At 47.2% G+C, this 20,590-nt stretch overlaps 1 protein-coding gene across 1 annotated transcript; it reads right to left on the reverse strand.

Annotated features, from left to right (window-relative positions):
• Positions 1-1,152: 1,152 nt before the first annotated feature.
• On the reverse strand, positions 1,153-19,190 carry UAP1L1 (UDP-N-acetylglucosamine pyrophosphorylase 1 like 1; the record flags this gene model as incomplete). Its single annotated transcript, XM_083875988.1, has 9 exons — positions 1,153-3,477; positions 4,346-4,412; positions 5,174-5,359; positions 6,900-7,040; positions 7,860-8,053; positions 8,984-9,156; positions 10,186-10,361; positions 11,659-11,863; positions 18,914-19,190. The coding sequence occupies 9 exons, from the start codon at positions 19,188-19,190 to the stop codon at positions 3,391-3,393; spliced, it is 1,506 nt and encodes a 501-aa protein (XP_083732114.1). The 3' UTR covers positions 1,153-3,390.
• Positions 19,191-20,590: the final 1,400 nt, after the last annotated feature.

Here is a 20,590-nt window from a genome sequence, read left to right on the forward strand (position 1 = left end):
AAACCAAGACACAGTTTTCCAGCAGGCAATACGGAAACACGGACCTGAGAGCAAACAACTGGAATCTGTGAGAGGATGTATGTGAGTGGGTGAAAAGCAACCAGCTGTGTAAATAAACCCTTCCATAAGACCTGGCACTGAATTTTGGTGTGCAGCAGGAAGCACTCATCCCACACAACTCCTTCCATCAGCTACTCCTTCACAGCCCTCCAGCCCTGTCACTCCCTCTGCAATAAAAGAGTTCTCTGCATCTTCCCTACAGAGTAGGAAAGAGCACTGTTTAGTGATGTCCACTTTCAGAGCCATAGGAGGACCGGGTTTGTAATAATTTTCAGCTGAGGTTCATAGTCCAATAGGAAGAAGTCAGCATTGACGCAGCTGCTTTAAGACTGCTGCTCTAAGTGCTGAATTCAGCTCCAGCTGTGCCTAAGTGGCAGGTTAGCATTTGAGCCTAATTTAAGATGCCTAAAACATATGTTCATTTTTAGTATTAATTTTCCTATCACAGGAAACTACTGATTAATGTAACTTAAGAACATATTTAAATTCCCAGCAGCCTTCACATGGGTGTCAAGAGAGAAACAGGGGGAAAGAGGTAAGAAAGGAAGATTCGCTTCTGACATTTGCTGGGTTCAGCCCTAAACCCCCAAATGAGGGCAATTGCCATTTGTGAGGTATTACTGTATTTCCCTACCGATTGTGCTATAAATATAGCCCTGTTTAAGAAGTACCTCTCATTGGAAAGCAAAGTAAAAGTTGCATTGCAGCAAGTGCTCATTACCTACACACCAGCTGTGAGACAGACTCAGAACCATATTACTCAAATCGACTTGAAATAAGACAACCACCACCTGCAACTAATCTCCCTGCCCTCAATAAAATAAGCTGAAAAGCTTGGAAAAATATACAGCATTGCAGACAAGAACACAATATTCTGTTTTCTGATGAAATAAAAGATCTCACTATGTCAACCACCTTCAGGAATCACCCTCTGTTCAGTTCCATATGCCCCTATAATCTGAAGAGTGGACACTGCAGCCTCCAGATCCGTCACCAGTGACACCATCCTGCAACTGTGGCGACAACATTCATAGAGACAGAGACAACAAGTGTTTTTCTCACATACAAAAAACACAGACAAACACACAGAAATCACAGTAACATCTTTATTATTTAAAATGTTTAGATGTCCATTAGTTTCTGGAGTACTACAGGCCTTCCCCTTGTTTCAGGTACTTTTTTTTTCATTTTTATAATGCATACAAAGACTTTATTACATACAGGACAGATTTTTTTTTTTAACGTTCTCTCAAAATTGTTTCTATGTTCCAGTTTAAAATGTGAAGAGTGATAGAAAATAAAAAACCTAAGAGACAAGGAATTCAGCCTTCTAATTTAGCTTCTCCTTGAAAACAACATTGGAAACCATGTTAGCAGCTCTGTTCTGTGTACATGGAGACTGAAGCTTCAAAAGAGAAAGAACTTTAGAAAAAGCAAAATAAATGTTTATAGCACAGCAAAGTGTAAAAGAAGTGTGTGCTTTAATTGCTGAGCAATACTCACAAATACACAATACAATTTGTTCTCAGATATAAAACTTGACTGACAGGAATGGAATGTGTCATAGAAACATTACAAAAAGACTACAGAATTGGGTGACAAGGACAAATGCTTCATTTATACTGAAAATGTGAATTACTGGCTGCACATGCCAACTGAGGTAATCAGAACTGTCATTAGCTGGTCTGCATGTGTGAAAGGATCTTTACTCAAGTTCATGTAGAAACATTTTACAACCAAAAACCCTGATACTGACATTTAGATGCTTTCTTTGGAAAACTTGAGAATACTTACAAAATCAAGTATTTGTATTTACTCTCAAAAAAATTTTTATACCTCCCCACTCCTCACTCTATTATTCTGAAGAGAGCTTCACATCAGAAATTGCAGAAAGCCATGGAACTTAATTATGCTTAATGAAATAGCATAAACAATTTGTCAGTAGAAGCTGATGCATGAAATAACATTTCACGTGAAACATTTTTCTCACTACCTTTCCTAACACCATGTTTAGGGGAAGAGTATGGAATATTTCTAATGCAAAGGCCAGCCACCAGAGAGTGAAGCTGATGTGTTCTCATCAAGGCTGAAATGACTCAGGTATGGTCAGTGCAGATTCTGCATCAGATGGGCATGCACTCTCCAGGGCAGTGTCCAAAAACTGAACAAGAAGAATCACTGGGGGGGTCAAGGGTCAGGGCTACCCTTGGACAGGTCTAAGTTCACATGCTACATATGTTCTGACAATTAGTGTCCTTCATTAGCAGAAACTTATCTTTGCATTATGGTTAGTAACATATCTAAAAGAAAGAATTATTTTCTAAGTGAAAGAGTGCTGGAAAATCACCTGGGCAAAAACTGTAGAAGCGGAGGCTGGTCTTTTACTGTGTACCCTGTTGATGCTGAGAGTAAGTCTTTTTTTGGTTTTGGTTAGGCATTAAATTGTACTACTGGGATCTGTTTCTGTTACTACTTTCAGGTACCTCAAGAGAGCCTTGTCTGAGGGATATGGTATATATTAAACAGGAAATGAAAAGGAAAAATTTTAAAGTCAGGAAGGGCAGAGGGTTGTGAAAATATTCTTTTTTTTGTAATTAAAATACCCAAGTTATTACAACTGTAAGGAGCAATCAATCTAGGCATAGCACCAGCAAGCCCAGATACAAAACTAGCCTGTACTACTTTGGACTCCAAGCCTCAAGCAATGCTTAGGCACAGCAACAAAAAAACTGGATATGCTATTCTGGACAATCTTTTGAAGAAAAGCACTATTTTTTAACCATGGCAGGAAGTTAATCCTATGTTCTCTTCTAGGGAAAAAAACTGACCACTGGAGAGAAAACCTCAGTATCCAAAGTCCTTCCATACTTTTCAGGATGAGACCTCAAACTGACTGCAGCTGTGCACATGATTTAGAAACAAAACCAAAAACCAACTACACCAACACAAACAAGATACCTAAAAAGGCACTGAAGAAATTGAATCTTTTGAAGGCAAAGTTGATTTACCAGGCCATGACTGGCTCTTTTCCATATTCATATGCAACAGTAAATAAGAAATGTAGAATCTGTTTAGCACCCAGAAGATGTTAATCCACACTCACATCCAAGCATACAAAAGACTGAGGTAAAAGGCAACGCCTTCCAAGTTACCAAAAAGAACTAGGGAGCTCACACATGCGTGCAATCGCAACTGCTGCAAGGATTTTACATCAATCAGACATTGCAATTTTTTTAATAATGCACTTCATAGCTGACATTTTAGTACTGTCTGTTCTTATAATGGATCTGACAAACATGGATCTGATTTGAGTGGGAAAGGCTTCCCACTTCAAGAATTTTCCAGCATTTCCACTTTGTTTTCGTCGAGTATAAAGGGAGAAGGGAATTCTTTGTTCTTCATGTACACCTCCAGACCCTGAGAAGGTGTGAGAACAGGATTGTTAGGCTGGAAATGCACTATTTTAAGTCCTCAAGGAATGACTGACAAAGGTCAAGGACACACAACAGTAACAGTGACAGAAAGTGTTTCTGGGGTTCAAGAGGCAGAGGTGCTAAGGAACCCTAAAACCTGATGTCAGAAACAAGCTTCTTGGGGAGGCAGCATAGGAAGATGTGTCCTTTAACTGACATTAGAATAATCCTGGCAAAGGAAAGCCAAATTGCCTTGTTTTCATTTTGTTCTGACAACCTATTGATTGCAATGAGTTCACTACCTGCACATGTTGAGGAATACACCTAGTGCAGGTAGCTGGTTTGCAAGTTAACAGATGTAGAAACCTAGCAAAGAGTGCCCACACATTCCCCTGCAATCTACTACTGCTCACCTTGTCCGTGCAACACAGAAATTCCTATTCTCATTACTAAATAGAAGCAGGTTTCTCAGGATCAATTATTTTCAGAGGGATGAACTTGAGAAATGGCTTCCATAAAGCAAACACATATATCACATTTCTCAGTCAGGATTCACTTACTGTGGGAGATGGGCATAAATGAGCACAGAACCCATGGATTTTCCATTTGAATATTCTGCACTTCTCATTAAAATCTCAAAGTGCTCATGAGTCTTAATGAAACGGCAGCCTTGTTGCAAGTCTCATTTTACAGATGGCTAAAACTGAGAGTGAACAAACAGAACCACGTTATGGTAACAGAGAGCCCAAGTCCCTGTTTCCTTGAACTTAAAATTTCCCAGCAAACCCAGGCTAAAGAAAACACCTGTGTTTGGAAGGAAATCAGATGCATACCTGCACACTCTTAAAAATACCATAGATGGTTATTCTCACCTCTCCAAAGTAAGACACTAATGGAGAAATCTCACACACAGCCGGAGGATCTTCAGTTCCTGAGAGACTAAAGAAAAGAACACAGGATTAACTTCCTGCCATGGTTAAAAAACAGTGCATTTCTTCAAAAGATTGTTCAGAATAGGATATCCAGAAGGATAAGACATTTGTTATAGTCACATGCACCAGAAATTATGTGAAAACAAAGTGTGAAAATAAAAATAAATTAGCAGGTCCCAAATGTTACTCAGCAAAACCACAACACCCCTTTTACAGAGATGCTTTTCAAGTAAAATTAACTTGTGAGTTTATTGAACTATGAGTTGATGAAATAATGGCCCCATGGAGTAAAAGCATCTTTCTATTCTACATGAGGCAGGAAGGTATCCAAACTGGTAATCACTCTAACAACCAATCCTTAAGACCACCTGAGAATCCTGTTGGGGCCACAGTAAGAAAAGCTGTCAGGGCCTATAAATTAAAATTCCTTCCATTGCTAAATCCAGAGTGATAGAAAAGGCTGCCCCTGTCTAACAAGGTGCTATAGGAAGGGCCAGCTCATTACCCCAAAGCAGGGATCTACCAGAGAGAATGCCCAGAACCCCGTGTGCTAACTACCTGGGGCAACAACAGTCATAAGAGGAGCAAGAACTGTAATACATATCAACCTGCATTATCCAGAGAGGACCAGCTGAACAAAAATCACGCAGAGCCACCCTGTGACTACACTAATGCCCAGTTTTGGAGAGCCTAGCATGTGCCATTGGCTAGCTGGCATGGCTGAGCACTTCCAGCAAAGAAGCTGCAGAGAAGGTCACAGATTTATACCTGAGTTTTTCTGGTATCCTCAAACCATTTTCATCCACAAATCTGGCCCCAGCCTTGAGAGCCCAGCGGTAATGCTGGGCCAGGAGGGCTTGCCGAGCAGTGGTAGGAGTATCTTTGTCAGCTGTGTCAGCATTTTTTAGTGGCGAGAACTCCTCTTCTCTCAGAACTTCAAATGCCACAAAATTCCTACCCAGCAAAGGGAAGAAAACAATGATCATGAAAACCAGAGCTAGTGATCAACCCCACTAATGCAACAACATTCATGGGGAAAGGCTCATATATATTTCTGGGAGGATCATCGTATGCAGCCTGACATTGAAGCCAAGGGAAGCCCACTGGTCATCTGAAGAGCCAAAGAGTACCAGGGCTGTAGAATGGAAAAGCATAAGAAGCCCTGTCTCGTTGGGAATGTAACAGCAGCCTCCCAACCTATCGGAGCTGTGCTCAGAGGAGAGAAAAAGCAACAGTTCTGCAGAGATGTCATAGAAACATCTTTAGGCAGTGGGAGGTTCTTGGACCAGACAGCTCAGAGCACAGCAGGACAGAGAGCACAGCACTGTCCAGAGCTTAGGCACAGCATGAGCAGTCCACTCACTGCACAGCACCCCACCATGCCCCAGAAATGTCCCCTGCTTGGGAGTCTGTAGGTAAGGACCAGCTAAGGATACTAGTTCCCAAGGACAAACAAGCAACAAGGGACACCTCACAGATGAATGTGAAGTATAGCTGTTTACCAGAAATGGGAATGCAAATTAAAAAGTCCCACAGCAACATCTGTGCATTTCTGCACTTCATGTGTGAAGCACAGATGCCAAGGTGTTTGAGCTGTTACAAAAAGTTCAAGGAACCACTGCTTGCAAATGAGTCTTGTCACGGCTCAGAACTCAGCAGTGTTCCATCACCCTGGTTTTGTCTTTAGTTTGATACTACTTTATTAAACACATCAGGAAACAGAGACTGGTTCAAACGTTAAGCTCTCTATTCTAAAGGAAATAATATAATAAGATAAATACTATCCCCAAACAAAGATAATTCAGTTTGCCTGAGGGCTCTCTCTGGCATTTATTAAAGCCTAACACAGAATCTTCACTGCTGAATTTGAGACCTTGGAAAAATTGATTTTACAACAACACTTATGCTTAATTGCTAAAATCCTACATTCCCTAGACACGAGTATCCCTGGCTATGTATATCACAGCACTCCCAGCTACGTTGCAGAACTTGGAAAGTGAGCACTGACAGTTCCCATAGCATCCATAACTTGGCCCCACGGTGCTTAAGTAAACAGTTTTCCAAGCAGAAAGGGCGTAAGCTGAGTCCTGGAAAAACACCACCCAAAAATGTAACCAGAGCTGCAATTACCATGGAAGCCACAATGTTGAAAGACCCAATTTTTGCAAGTCTGAATACTCCAATATAGGCTTCACTGGCTTTGCACTCAATTTCCTTTTATTTTTCCCAGGCTGGCAGAGGCCAGACCAGCCAACACATCCTCAGGAAGATGACCAGTCTGGGAGCAGGGTTGGCACAAGCACAGAGTGCCTTGTGAGGTCCCCTTAGAGCCTACAGCGCTACTGTTAGATTGTAGCTGGGTGTAGATCCAACAACCTTCCTAACAAGCCACCCACACACCATGTGCTCCCTGGGATGGCTTGTTTCAACCTACAGTCATTCAAACAAACACTGAGAAGGGGAGGAGAAAAGTAAAATTATGTCTGTCACTAACTTAGAGAACTGGAACACATCAAACACAAACTTCTCCAGCTTTATCCCGTTCGGTTTTAGTGGTTTTACCAGATTTCCCTCCTTGTCAATGTAGGGCACCTTCTTTATGGCTACATGATGCTTCAGCTGTGACTCCCATTTCCTGCAGAAGGAGAAGAAACCATTTTATTTAGTTCAAACCCACTTAGAAAAAAATCAATAGACTTGAGGGAAGCTGATGGCTCATTATCGCTCTGGGTCAACCCTCAACTGTTTGTGGGTGTTGCTCCCTCCCAAGTGATCCAAGTAACATCCAAGAAACACTTCTCTGAGCAAAGCAGCCTGGCCATGGGCTCTCTCTGTACCACTGGGACACGACAGACAGAGGAGAGGGAGAACTTTGCATCAAGCTGAAATTGCAGGCAGAGGTTACAAAAAAAAAGAGGCAACCCAAATTGTTACCTGATTGGGATGAAAATGGAGCAGAGCACTTCCCTCACCCAAGGGTGGTTCAAGCTTTTCAGGAAGGCTGCACAGCTGCTACTGAATGCCCAGCATCACATCCTCATTCCTCAACACCAAGATGCAGAGTCCACCCACAACTTCACCCTCTCCTGCAAACTCTGTTGTCCCAAGCATTGGCATGGGTGACATTCCCACTGGAAATCCATGATGTGAGGCTGCATCACTGACCACACTGCAGCCTGCACAGCTGCTCACCCTTGAAGGCCCAGGAAGATCGTGCAATGGTATATCTCAATTTAGTTACAGTTAACCTGGGAATCTCTGTCTTGGGTAGGGCCTGGAGAGTAGGCTGGGGCTACTGGGTCAGAAAGGGGACTCAGGTGTTTGGAAGAGAGAGGAGGTGAAAGCCAACACAGGGGATAACCATAACTGAAATTACAGAATGGGAAACAGGAACACCCAGTCTTGGAGGCATTTCTGGGCTGCACAGCTACCTAGAAGGTCTGCTGGGACTTACTGGGCCACTGCTTCCAGGAACTCAACAGTGAAGAAGTGGTTACAGATGTTGCCAGCACTGAACATCAGTCCCCCGTCAGGGCGCTGCTGCTGCGCAGTCTCCGGGCTGATCTCGCTGTACTCCACCACCTGGTACACCCCATCCACACAGCACACCACCCCAACAGGCTCCGTGGGGTAGGCCTTCTCCACTACCTGCAGCCACAGGACACAGGTTTATGACAAAGAGGAAAAAAATCCCAGGACTATTCCAGCTCCCAAGTACAAACAATCCCATGGGACTGTTGCCTGCCGATCCTCCAAGAGCAGGGGCTATGGCTGCACAGGAAACTACACGCTGGAATTGCTTCGCCTCTACACCCAGCTCTTTCTACAAAGGCACTTGGGCTGTCTAGAAGCCACACTGCTCAGGGCCTACTGCGTAAGGGGCACAGAGCAGTCTGGAGGCACATTTTGCCCAACAATTCAACATAAACCCTAGTACTCAACCAGTTAATTTGACAGTTTCTCAGAAGACAAACCAGTTAAAAGCAGTCAGCATACTGGGGGGCACTTTTCTTGTCAAGGACTAGAATCTGGCATTAAAAGAAAGCTGTTTGCAGCTATTAGCCTTCAACTCCCTATTTGCCTGAACAGTACTAATGACTCAAGTAACATAAATTTCTCTTCAGGCACCTGCTGCTTTAGGTTAACAAAATCTAGGCTGTTAAAGCTTTCCCCATCTTCCACAGCAGACCATAAAAAATGCCTCCATTAGACTGAAAGGTGCATTTATAAAACACAGCCCAGTCCAATATGGCTCCTAGATAGCCCAAGTGCCTTTGAGAAAGAGCTGGGCATAGAGGCAAAGTGATTCCAGCATATGGTTTCCTGTGCAGCTATAGCCCCTTCTCTTATTGAAGTTTATTTTCCACAGTACTCTGGGAAGAACAGAGGACACCCATGGGCAGGGATTTGTAATGCAGTGCAGGCAGCAAGCAACTCTAAATCTGCTCAGAGTGAGCTGCTGATGGGCAAAGGGTTGAACACTGCATGTCATGCAAGCTCCCCGCAGCCAGCAGCTTCCAAGCATCATCAGACCCAAACTCCCTGTGGGAAACCAGCCCAGTGCTAGCACTGCTTCACCTTTGCACCGCAGTCTGCCCCTTTGGAAACACAGAAACCTATGAAGACTGGATCTGCCATTTTCACGAGGATATTATCCACACAATATACATGGACATACTGGATTCCACGCTGCTTCATATCATCCAAGATCTTATTATCCATCAAAGCACGGTATAAGCCACCATTGCCATCTATAATGCAAGAGAAAAGAGAAAGTCTTGGCTCATTAATGACTTTGAGGTGGTTTTTTGTAGCTGAGCAAAAGCAGAAAGTACTGAACAAATTTTCTTGAACAGAAGAGTAGGGAATGCTTTCTAGTCCAGAGTCAGTGGTACCAGGTTTTATTTCCAGTTCTGCCACACAGTTCAGGAGAGCATGTTTCTTATTTTCACCCCAGTTCTCTCACTTGGAGAGTGGGACCATGGGGACTAGCCTCACTGAGCAGAATTATGAGATTTTATGAAGTCTAGTAGGATTCTCAGAGGGAGAATACTAAAGGGCAAATCTATGCAAAGGGTGAGAAAAGTATTTTACACTTCTCCTCCAGTACAGGGCAAAAACATATTTATTCTCTTTCTTCGAAAAAGACTAAAATAAATCTTATTCTCTGTTTATCTTCCCCCCACAAGTTCTCAATGCTTTTTTAAAGGCTTGAACTGCAGCTTGAACTGTACAAAAGACACATTTATCACAGATCACCCATGTACAGTTCCTCCTGGGATGCCCCTGTCAGCTCGGGAGAACCACTCTGCAGCTGCAGCATGGTCCCAACTGGGCTGCCATCACCACGTCTCTCACCATGTCTATATGAGACATTGCTGTAGCTTTGAAAAGAGTTCATATTCTTGCTGCTTTTTAACCCATTTCCAGCTATCAGCCTTGAGCTCCTGACCTTCACCACAGGAGGCAGCATCCCAGAGACCTCGTAGAAAGTTCTGCTAATGCACCTTTTTCCTACCCTGCAGCCACAGCACTCCTAATTCTGCCAACACTCCTAGACTTGGATAAAAAACATGTGCTGTAGTCAAATCTCCAGCAAGAACTAAACAGATTACCAGCTCCTGATTACCAGCCTGAAACATTAGCAGAACCTTTCCACATTAACTGGAAGCACTAACCCTGACCCCCAAAGGTCAGGTGCTCTGTGTGCCTGGGCTGGCTGACGGCCCGTAGCAACTATCAACACACACGAAGGTAATGGAAGAGCAAACAGCATGTACCTGGAGCCATGGCAATTTTCCCTTTCTCCTCCAAGATGGCCTTCCCATCAAAGGTGACAGCAGGCAGCATCCTCTGTTCAAACATGACAACATTGCATCTATCCAAGTTGAAGTAGTTGTGTTGTACAAAAAACTCTTCTGTTGGCCTCAGTGTGAACTCACTTGTCATGATGTACCTGGGCAGGAATGGGGGCTGGGCAATGAGAAAGAACAACACAAGCAAAAGGCAAAACTACAAACTGAACACAAGAGAGGAATCCCAGGAGTGTGAAATGAGAGACATGGCAGCATCCTGTGGTGTGCATCTGCACACAAGAGCTCTCCTCCAGAACACATCCTGTGGTAAGGCTGCACAGGGTCCTATGACCATATCAGAGTATGATCCTACCCTGGCCTAGCTTTGGCCAGGACAGAAGAGCCTTGCCTTAAATGTGAACATCATCTGGATATCTGGATGAGCTGGAAAACAAGACAAAGGGCAGAAAACAGCCTCATTCACTCTAGATTCAAAATTATGTTAAGTGTCTATAGAAACCCTGACCAGTTCACTCTGCCACCACCTCTTCAGTGGAAAGGCAAACAGCAGTATTTCCATATGTTGGCTGCATGGTTTGTTCTTGTCATAAGTTTTTCTATTTCCTCCTTTCCTTTCAGGTCCACACTGCCTCTGTCTCTTCCTTCACTGTGGAGTCCCTACAGCCCCTCGACATAATACCCAGGGTCTGGCCTTGGCAGGACAGATCATAGAGTCACCTGAAGCCCTCAGACACCTCTTTCACTGCCAAAACCCTGCCTCAGACCAGACACTGATTCCATAAAGGTATTTCTACAAAGTCCTCATGGTCTAACAAAGAACATTTAGCAGAAAACATTTCCAGACACATCTACAGTGCCTTCCTCTCACCCACCACATCCCATAGGGAATTTACATTTTGCACCTTGCCCAAGGCTCATGTCTTTTGAAAGCCAGGAGCAGCCAGCAGAACTGGCAACTGTAAACACTGACAGCAGGAAGTGGCCTGCAAGTGGCTTGCAAAGCAAGTGGCTTTTTGCAGAGATTATGGACAGGGGCAGAAAGAAGGGCTTGGAAGGCAAGCTCTAGGTTATCTTCCATGCAGAAACCTGAGAAAGAAGAAATGGATGAAATTTCTTGTAAAGCATCTGAAACAATCACTAAAAAGTGCAGTTTACAGTGCTGCCAGTCGCTGCTTGGAAAGCCAGCAAGGTACACCAGTTAGGGCTGTGGTCAGTGATACAAAGGCAGTACTCAATCCCTCAGGTCTGTAGACATGGACCTGCCACCTCCCATCCTTCTGCACCCTTCTCCAACCACTGCCATCACAAATCCTGCAACAAAAGGCTCCCCTTGACCTGTCTCTGTACAGCACTCAGCTCAATGCCGCTTGAAGACAACATGGGCAAGACTGGAATGCAAAGGGCCCTGTACAGCAGGTCTGGCTTTAGGTCACCTACCAGGGAATGACACATTTGCAGTGGTGTCTCTTGCCAGCAAGCTGCTCCACTTTGCGTATTCTTTCTGCTTGGATTTGATATAAGTTCTTGCCACTGGGCAACCCCACATTGTACATGCCCTTGGGATAGCTGACTCCCAGGCGGGTTCCTTGTCCTCCAGCCAGGAGCAGCACTGCCACCTTGTTCTGTGAGATCTGATGTAAACCTGTACAGGAAAAGAAGCCCAAAGGAACATAAGAACCTCCAAAGCAATCAACGCCCCATGTTCTTCTCCTCAGCCTTTCTGCAGAGCTCAGGCAACAGCCAGAAGCTGCCAGTTCAATGTTGGCAGCTCAGAGAGAAATATGTCACTGCACACACAGGAGAAAATTCATTTCACCTCCTGGATGCAGCAGTTTCCTCACCTAAAGCAACAATTGGTGCAAAAACAACAATAGCCATGAGCTGCAGCTTAAGAGATTCAAATTAGGATACAAAATCTTTACTAGGGAGGTAGTGCAGCACTAGAAAAGACATCCAAAGAGGAAGCAATGTCCCCATAGGTTTTCAAGGCTTACTTTAGTAAAGCTGTAGCTGACCTGGCCTCGGGCTGTTTAGAGTTCTATTCCAAACAGGAGTTGGACTAGAGACCTCCAGAGGTCCCTTATTTTTATATCCCAAAGAAGCCAAGTCTCATCATCCTGAGTAAAGCATGAAGGTTTATGGAATCTGCCTTAATCAATTATCTGTACCTGTGCTCCAGCTTCAACAGAAGCTGAACACAGCTAGAGTCAGGGCAAGTAACATAGCCAAGCCTGCAGGAGCCACAACTTCAACACTCTAATTAAAACCAGTGTCAGTGCTCCTGACAAACCAGGGAAGTCCAGAACCTGGGGAAGAACCAGAGCACATAATTAACACTCAACTCACTCTCAGACTTTGGTCCCTGCCTTTTCCAAAGTCAGCATCACAATAATGACTGGCAACTGTAAGAATGATTTTTCATTAGGGAACACTTTGAGTTTCTCTGGCTTGTCCATGGCAGAAGCCACAGCTCTGCTGCAGTAGCTATCAGGGCCTTCTGCCACTGCACAGCACTGAACTGCCACTGCTCCTGCAGCCAAGGACAGCCTGTGGAGCACCCCAGCCTTCAGCAAACACCCCACATTAACCACAGCTGAGGCTAAAACATTCCCGATTTGGACTGAAAGATATGGAGACCAAAGAAATTGAATTAGGAAAAAAACCAGGATTGGGTTTATGCTAATCTTTAAATAATTGGCTGTTTAAATAGAGCAATAGAGCAAAAACACCAAGTGCTGTTTTAACAACCTGGGTCGATTTTAATTCTGTTCAAAACTGCAGCTTCCAGCATTTTTTCAGCAAAGACTTAAGTTGTCCATGACATTGCAGTAACATGACTCCCCTTCCCATGCTTACAAGTTTCAGTCTTACCACAGCAGTTACACAATTCTTTCTCCCTAAACACACCCCTTCCAAAAAGGCTGGTGGTGTCCAGGCACACAGGGAGCCGGTTCCACAGCCATGGTTCTGCTGTAGAGCAGCCTCTGGGGTCACAGGGCCACAGGAGTGAGAGCTGGAAGCCACCTCTGGAGATCTTCAATCCTCCAAGTGGGATTAGGAGAGCTCCCTAAGAAGAAACCTGTGAGTGGAAATATTGGAATTTCACAGTTTCAGGAGGTCCTTGGATAGCAGGGAAGCTTAAACAGGTTTAAATTGGTAATGTGAAAGACATGGAGAATCTGGGTGAGCTACATGATGAGGCGAATAAGACATCCAGCATTTCACAACCAGCATTTCACAACAAACCACAAGCAACAAATGGATCCTTTGCGTCTTCACTGAGCTGCCTATGAGACTCAAAGTACAGAGCAGAGGGTCTGAGGTATTACTTACACCAGGAGTACTTGCCCCAGTCCCATCACATGGTTTTCCTGCATGCTCAGCTGTTTGCCAGCACAGGGCACCACTGCAGGAGAAGGGAAAGTGCTGAGTGGAGAGGTACCAGAGCATGGCTCCAAACCTCATGCCCTGGCTTGGGTGGTGGCTGTTTCCCAACTGGGATCCAGCACAAAAAGAACTTACGGAGGGGAAAAAAAAATCCTAAAAGAGTTGCCCTGTGGGACACTTCCAAATTGTTCTGCTCCATCCCTAGAAATGCTCAAGGCCAGGCTGGACAAGGCCCTGAGCAATCTCATATAGTGGGTGGCATCCACACCCATGGCAGGAGAGGTAGAACAAGATAATCCTGGCTTTAACATTCCTTCCAACCCAAACCATTCCATGATTCTAAGAAACGGACAATTAAAACATTTTTTTTTAAATATTTTTCTTTAAAATAATCTAGAACTGAAACTTGAGCTAAAGTATTTCACAGCCATTTAAACCAAAGCTGCTTGAGGTCTGAGCTCAGCATTTGCTGGTCTCAGTTGCTGCAGCATGGGGGGTGCTGCTTTGGGGTGCAATTGAGTTTCACCCACCAGTAGAACAAGTCGGGCACTTGCTCTGCTGCATCTCCCCCCCTGTACTGCCAGCCTCACACCAACACGCACACTGAGGTTCTGATGCCACAGATCACATCCCACCAGATCCCAGCTTAGATATTCTGCAGAGCAACAGATTGTGACCAAGGGCATCATTCACGTGACATTCTGGAGTGAACACTGTATTGGGAAAGTCAAGGAGGTCCCGACTTTGTCCCTCAGCATCAAGGAGCTAAAATTCTCAGCCACAGCTCACAGATACCACAGCTGGCGTCACCTCACTGAAATGCAGATGCCCCATGGGAGACAGCAGCTCTCCAAAGTCTTCCATGCAGTGATAAGGGAATGGGATCTGCACAAGAGAGAGTTGGCATCTCACATCCATCTCCTGAAGGGGCCTCTCACTGCAGGGACTGAAACCACAACCTCATTGGGATAAACCCAAGCCCAAAGCAATATCACTGATAACATCAATGATGTCACTTTTTTTTACAATCCAGCAGACTGAGAGGGTCACATTCCAGGAGGGCTCACCATGGTGCACATGAACAACCCAAACAGGGAGTGCAACTCATCATTTATGGCACTCTCAGTATTTATGGTACAACCCTACAACCCAGAGAGTTTTTCCAAGTTCTGATCTTAGGTCACCATGAAAACAAATAACCAAAAAAATTTGAGTAACTAGCTCTGCTCTGACTTCCCAACTGTAAAATTACCAATATTCACAACTAAAGTTCATAAGAACTGACTCTTCTGGGTGCAATGAAAAGATCTATCCACTTTAAAAAAAATCAACCTTATTTTCTGCAGCACATGAAATACAAACACCTCAACTGAAGAGAAAATGTAATGGCTGCTGAGACACTCACCAATGCTGCAGTCAGTTCTACTCTGCATAAAAAGTAAAAAAAAACCAAAAATAGATTTTGTAGGAGGAACAGACTGGTCTTGCAAGAATAGACTGAATTCTCATACTGAACAGGCACATGAGTCCCATTACAACACCAGTCAGCAAGAGAAGAAAACTCCAAACTTTTTGATTCTGCAGAGCAGCCAGATAACCAGAATGGCTCATCAAACTCTGTGATGAAATGGGGTACGACCTCAGCCCATGGCCATGACTTAGATTTCATTAATGAAACACAGGCAATTCAAAAATGCTTGTGTCGGTGTTTGATTTATACCATCATTCCTAGGGCTGCCTGGAAAATGTGATTATTAAAAGTCGGTGTTTAAGACCTGAAAGCAAATCTGACCAGGCAGTTTTGTTGTCTGAGACACAATAACAACATTATTTATTTATTTATTTTAAATTAATTTTTAAATTAATTTTTTTAACTATTAAAAATATCTCAGGTGCTCCCAAGACAAGTTTTCAGTTGTCTGGTTCTTTTATCCATCTTTTTTTATTATAGAAAAAGGGGGACGGGGAAGGAGGAGACATCATTTCAGCTGTTCAGTCTTTGGAGGAAGCAATGCAGGTGGCAGCTGTGGGAGCTCAGACACTCATGGACAGAGCACAGAGCAGTTCAGCTCAGCTCAGCTCAGCCCAGCTCAGCTCAGGCTGACAATGACCCCACAGCCACAGGCTGAACCAGCCAGGCAGCCTCAGGGACACTGGGCAGCAGGTTGGGATGGCTCATGTACTCCCAGCCTGCTCAACACATCACAAACAAAGGCATTTCAGAGCTGCATCCTCTCAGAGACGCACGATCACGCAAAGCCTGTGCCCACAACACCAGTTCCACTGGGAAATGCCAGGCAGGAATGCTGCCACATCTGCAGGGACACACAGCAATGCCCGGGTTCAGTGGAACAAAGTCTTTGCTCCTGACTGCCCTCTTCCAGGAAATAAAATCCCTCTTCAGCCTTAAACCGGATCATAGAAACAAGCCAAAGGAAACAGAACATCTGTGTGTGTATGTACCCTTTCTGGTAGAAATTCAGGCTGCCTGTAAGGCTGAGGTGGCCTGGAGCCATCGGACTTTAGGGACAGATGATTTAGGCACAGTGGCAGGATGTCAAACCTGGGCTGCTGCAGGCAGTGCTGGCAACCAGCAAGGCCAGCCCACACAAGTACCCTGGGCTTCCTTTCTCTTCCTTTCTGGGCTATGGCCAGTGGCACGAGGCAGACACACCATCTCCTCACTCATCTAGGCAGCTGGGGACAAGTGACCCGGTTTGATAAAGCTGTTAGTTTAACTGTGGGGCCCTGACCCAGCCCCATCTGCCTCCAGGGCTCAAAGGGCCCCTTCCTCCTCACTGCAATACTCTCAAATAGCCCTACCAAGATCGACTGTGGGAGTGTGGTGGATGAGAAGCTCAAGATGCTCTGACCAAGGCACTGGCACTCAGAAAGCCCCTGTGCTGATACCACAAGGGGCAGCAGGTGAGGGGGGAATTCCCTGCCCTGCTCAGGAGAGACCCCACCTGCAGTGCTGCCTTCAGCTCTGAGGTTGTCAGCATGAGATGGACACAGAGTTGCTGGAGCAAGTCCAGAGGAGGCCACAGAGATGGTCCGAGGGCTGCAGCCCCTCTGCTCTGAAGTCAGGCTGGGAGAGCTGGGACTGTTCACCTGGAGAGGAAAAGCTCCAGGGAGACCTCAGGGCCCCTTGCAGGGCCTAAAGGGGCTCCAGGAGAGCTGGAGAGGGACTGGGGACAAGGGATGGAGGGACAGAACACAGAGGAATGGCTTCCCACTGCCAGATGGCAGAGATAGATGGGATATTGGGAAGAAATTGTTCCCTGTGAGGGTGGGGAAGCCCTGGCACAGGTTACCCAGAGAAGCTGTGGCTAGAAGTGTCCAAGGCCAGGCTGGACAGGGCTTGGAGCAACCTGGTCTAGTTCCTGCCCATGTGTTCCTGCCCATGGCAGGGGGTGGAATGAGGTGGTCTTCAAGGTCCCTTCCAACCCAAACCATTCTGGGATTCTATGATTCACTGTACCAGCTTATGTTCCCTCCCTCACCACTCAGCCCCATGAGTGGAGTCTGACACAGCAGAAAAGCTCCTCTGCCCTGTGACCCAGACGCTTCTATTTCTGTTTCTGCTTGGAAAATTTGACTCCCCTGCCCATATATCCTCACCTCTTCACTGGCAATGTTGGGCCAAGGTTGTGCAGCCACTTGTCAAAATTTAGGCAAGTATCTCTACAATCACAAATTTAGGCAAGTGTCTCTACAGGTGGGTTTTCCTGGCTTTCTTTTTTATTAAAATTGTTTTTTAACAGTGTTGTTATATTTTTATAAAGAAAGCACCAAGACACATATGAGCCCTTATAAATAAATAAAAGTATGCACTTAGAAAAAAGTACAGGACATCAATGTAATATTTACATGCTGTGGGAAGGGCACATCCAGCCACCATCTCCCCCATTACCCCGAGCTTTCACACACCCACGTCTACCAGGCTCCAAAAACCATGGATTATGGACTTTCCTGGGCTTATTTCATCCACTCTGCTCCCAGATCCTATCAGCCTCCTGCCACACATGACACAGTGTGGATGGGAATCAGCACCTGAGACAGGCCTTTGCACCTGTTGGGGTCTGGGAGCTCATCCTCACATGAAGGCAGCTACCCAGTTCAACAGCAATGAACCCTCCACCCCAGGGACCCCTAGTCATGGAATCATTTGGGTTGCAAAGGACCTTAAAGACCATTTCCTTCCACCCCCTGCCATGGGCAGGAACACCTTCCACAGCCCAGGTTGCTCCACAACCTGTCCAGTCTGGCCCTGACCACTTCCAGGGATGGGGCATCCACAGCTTCTCTGGGAACCTGTGCCACGGCCTCACCACTCTCACAGGGAACAATTTCTTCCTAATATCTAATCTAACCCTGCCCTCTGTCAGTGTAAAAGCCCTTTGTCCTGTCATTCCATGTCCTTGACCAAAGTCCCTCTCCAGCTCTCCCGGTGCCCCTTTAAATCGTTTACTATTACATATTTTTCATAACAGATACTGTAAATCATTTTGACAGAATACCCCCTAAACAGTAATTTAAGTGTCATGTCCATTTGTTTTCTGAACACTTCCAGGGATGGTGATTCCACAGCTGCCCTGGGCAGCCTCTGCCAGTGCCTGACCACCCCTCCAGCGAAGAGATTTTCCTCAATACCCAACGTGAATCTCCTCTGACACAACTGGAGACTCTTTCCTCTTATCCCATCGCTTGTTACGCGGGAGGAGAGACTGAGCCCCGCCCGGCCATCACTCCCTGCTTGTCAGGGATGTAGAGACCTGACCCTGCCTCGGCCGCTGCATTTCACAGCGCAGAGTGAGACGCGGTTGTCCCACCCAAAGCTCCCCGGTTGCCGGCGAGACGGGCAGGGGTGTGCGGTGACCCCGGTAACTCCCCCCCTGCCTGACCCGCCGTCCCTGCGGCTCCCCCGGCCGGCCCCGGGAGCCCCGGGAGCCCCGGAGCGGGGACGGCCCGTCCGAGGAGCCCCGGAGCGGGGACGGCCCGTCCGAGGAGCCCCAGGGCGGGGCTGGCCCGTCCGAGGAGCCCCAGGGCGGGGCTGGCCCGTCCGAGGAGCCCCAGAGCGGGGACGGCCCGTCCGAGGAGCCGCGGGGCGGCCGCAAGAGGCGCCTCCTGCCCCGGGCCCGCCGAGCGCGGCCCGTGTCCCTCCCTGGCCGGGCCCCGCCGAAACGCGGCTGCCCCGAACCCCCCGGACCCCCGGGCCGGCCCCGAACCCCCCGGACCCCCGGGCCGGCCCCGCAGCCCCGGCAGGGCACGGCAGGACAGGACGGGCGGCCTCCGCCCCGCTCACCTTCGGCCTCCCAGCGCTGCAGGTCGGCGGGGCCGCTGCGGCGGGCGCTGCCCATCAGCTCGGCGGGGAGCGGCTCCATCCGGCGGTCCCGGCGCTCGGGCGGGCCGCGCTGTTGGGCCCCGGCGGCCGCCGCCGCCCGGCAATGCTCGCCCAGCCCCGGCGGCAGCGCCGCCAGCAGCGCCCGGCGCTGCGCCGCGTCCAGCTCGGCCCAGAAGCGCAGCAGGTGGCCCTGCCCGCACCGCTCCAGCCGCGCCAGCGCCTCCGCGGGGGGATCCATGGCCTGGAGAGCCCGGGCCGAGCGGGCAGGGCCGAGCGGGCAGGGCCAGATGCGCCGTCCCGCCCCCGAAGCCCCGGCGGTGACGCGCCCGGCGCTTTCCTCTCTCGGGGATCCCGGTGATGCCTCCGGCCCCACCCACTCCCCACCCCTCCAGAGCGGCGGCCGGCGCAGCGCTTCCCCCGTGGAATCACGGAATAGTCTGGGTTGGAAGGGGCCCTCAAGGATCACGGAGAGAGGCAGTGAAATGTTGGGTGTCACCGCACCAAAGCCGCGTGTGCCACTGCCAGGACCCAGCTGGGCCAGGTCTGGATGGCAAATGGTGCTTCCCAGCGGCTTGAGGGAAGGAGAGCTGAATTATTACATTGTTTGTATTTAAAAGAAACCAAAGACATCCGTCAGAAGAGTCTGGGCTGGCCCCAAGACAAACTATGTAGTGAGAGAAAATAAACCCTCCTCTAAAAACAAAAACAAACCCCCAAGAAGTCTTTTCCAGGAATATCCAAAATCTCCCATTTTTATCTACCAGACCCCCCTGAGGATGGAAATGTCAGCCTTCTCAAAGCAGCTTTGCCAAGGGCACTTTGGTACAGAAAACACAGTCAGAGCAGAGCTGCAGTTGTGTCCCAGTTCCCTGATTCCACATGGACATCAGCAAGAGTCTTTCAGCTGAACTTGCAGACACGGTAAACACCAGGAATTGTTTCTGGTATCTCTAGTTCGCTTTCCTGGTGAGATACACTGGCTAGGCAGGAAGATGGGACACAAGACATTCAGGTCGTTCTGATTTCCCCCTGTTATTCCTGGCTGTTCCTGCAAGGTCAGAGATGGGGGAGGAACCTGGAAGAAATCTCCTTTTTTTGCAGATCAAGCCTTTGCTGAGCAAAACATCCCATGTGCTGATGCTGCCAGAGCTGCACAGCACCAGTGACTGCCCTGCTTTTGGAGTAGGAAGTCAAGGGAAGCACTGGTTCCTTCTCCCTGTGTCCTGAGCAGGTGTGAACCTGTTCAGTCAAACACAGCTAAGCCAAGCAGAGATCTCAAACAGGTAGGACAGGTCCAGGGAATTTATGAAAAGAAATGAGTTAAAGAAAAGCTGGCTGTGAACAGCTCGGCTGCAGCACAGAGAGCAGCACCTTGGTAGAGAAAATCCCTGAGGGTCTCCAGAGGCTGCTGTGACTTACCTGGCCACCCTGGGGCTGTCAAGGCTGAGGCTTCATGGAGAAGGGGCAAAAATGGTATTTTCTTACCAGTGCATATTAAGTTTGTAAAAGATCCAGATCCTGTTTCTCTCACTTTTGTCAACACTGGTGGGTTTTTCCCTCTTTTTTTTATGACCGTGGTTCAGTTGGGCTCCTATCCCATCTCCTGCTGGCTGCTGGCCACTGGTGCCTTGCCAGCCA

The sequence above is a fragment of the Zosterops lateralis genome, assembly GCF_965231275.1.
Source record: "Zosterops lateralis genome assembly, chromosome: 20".
Taxonomy (NCBI): Eukaryota; Metazoa; Chordata; class Aves; order Passeriformes; family Zosteropidae; genus Zosterops; species Zosterops lateralis.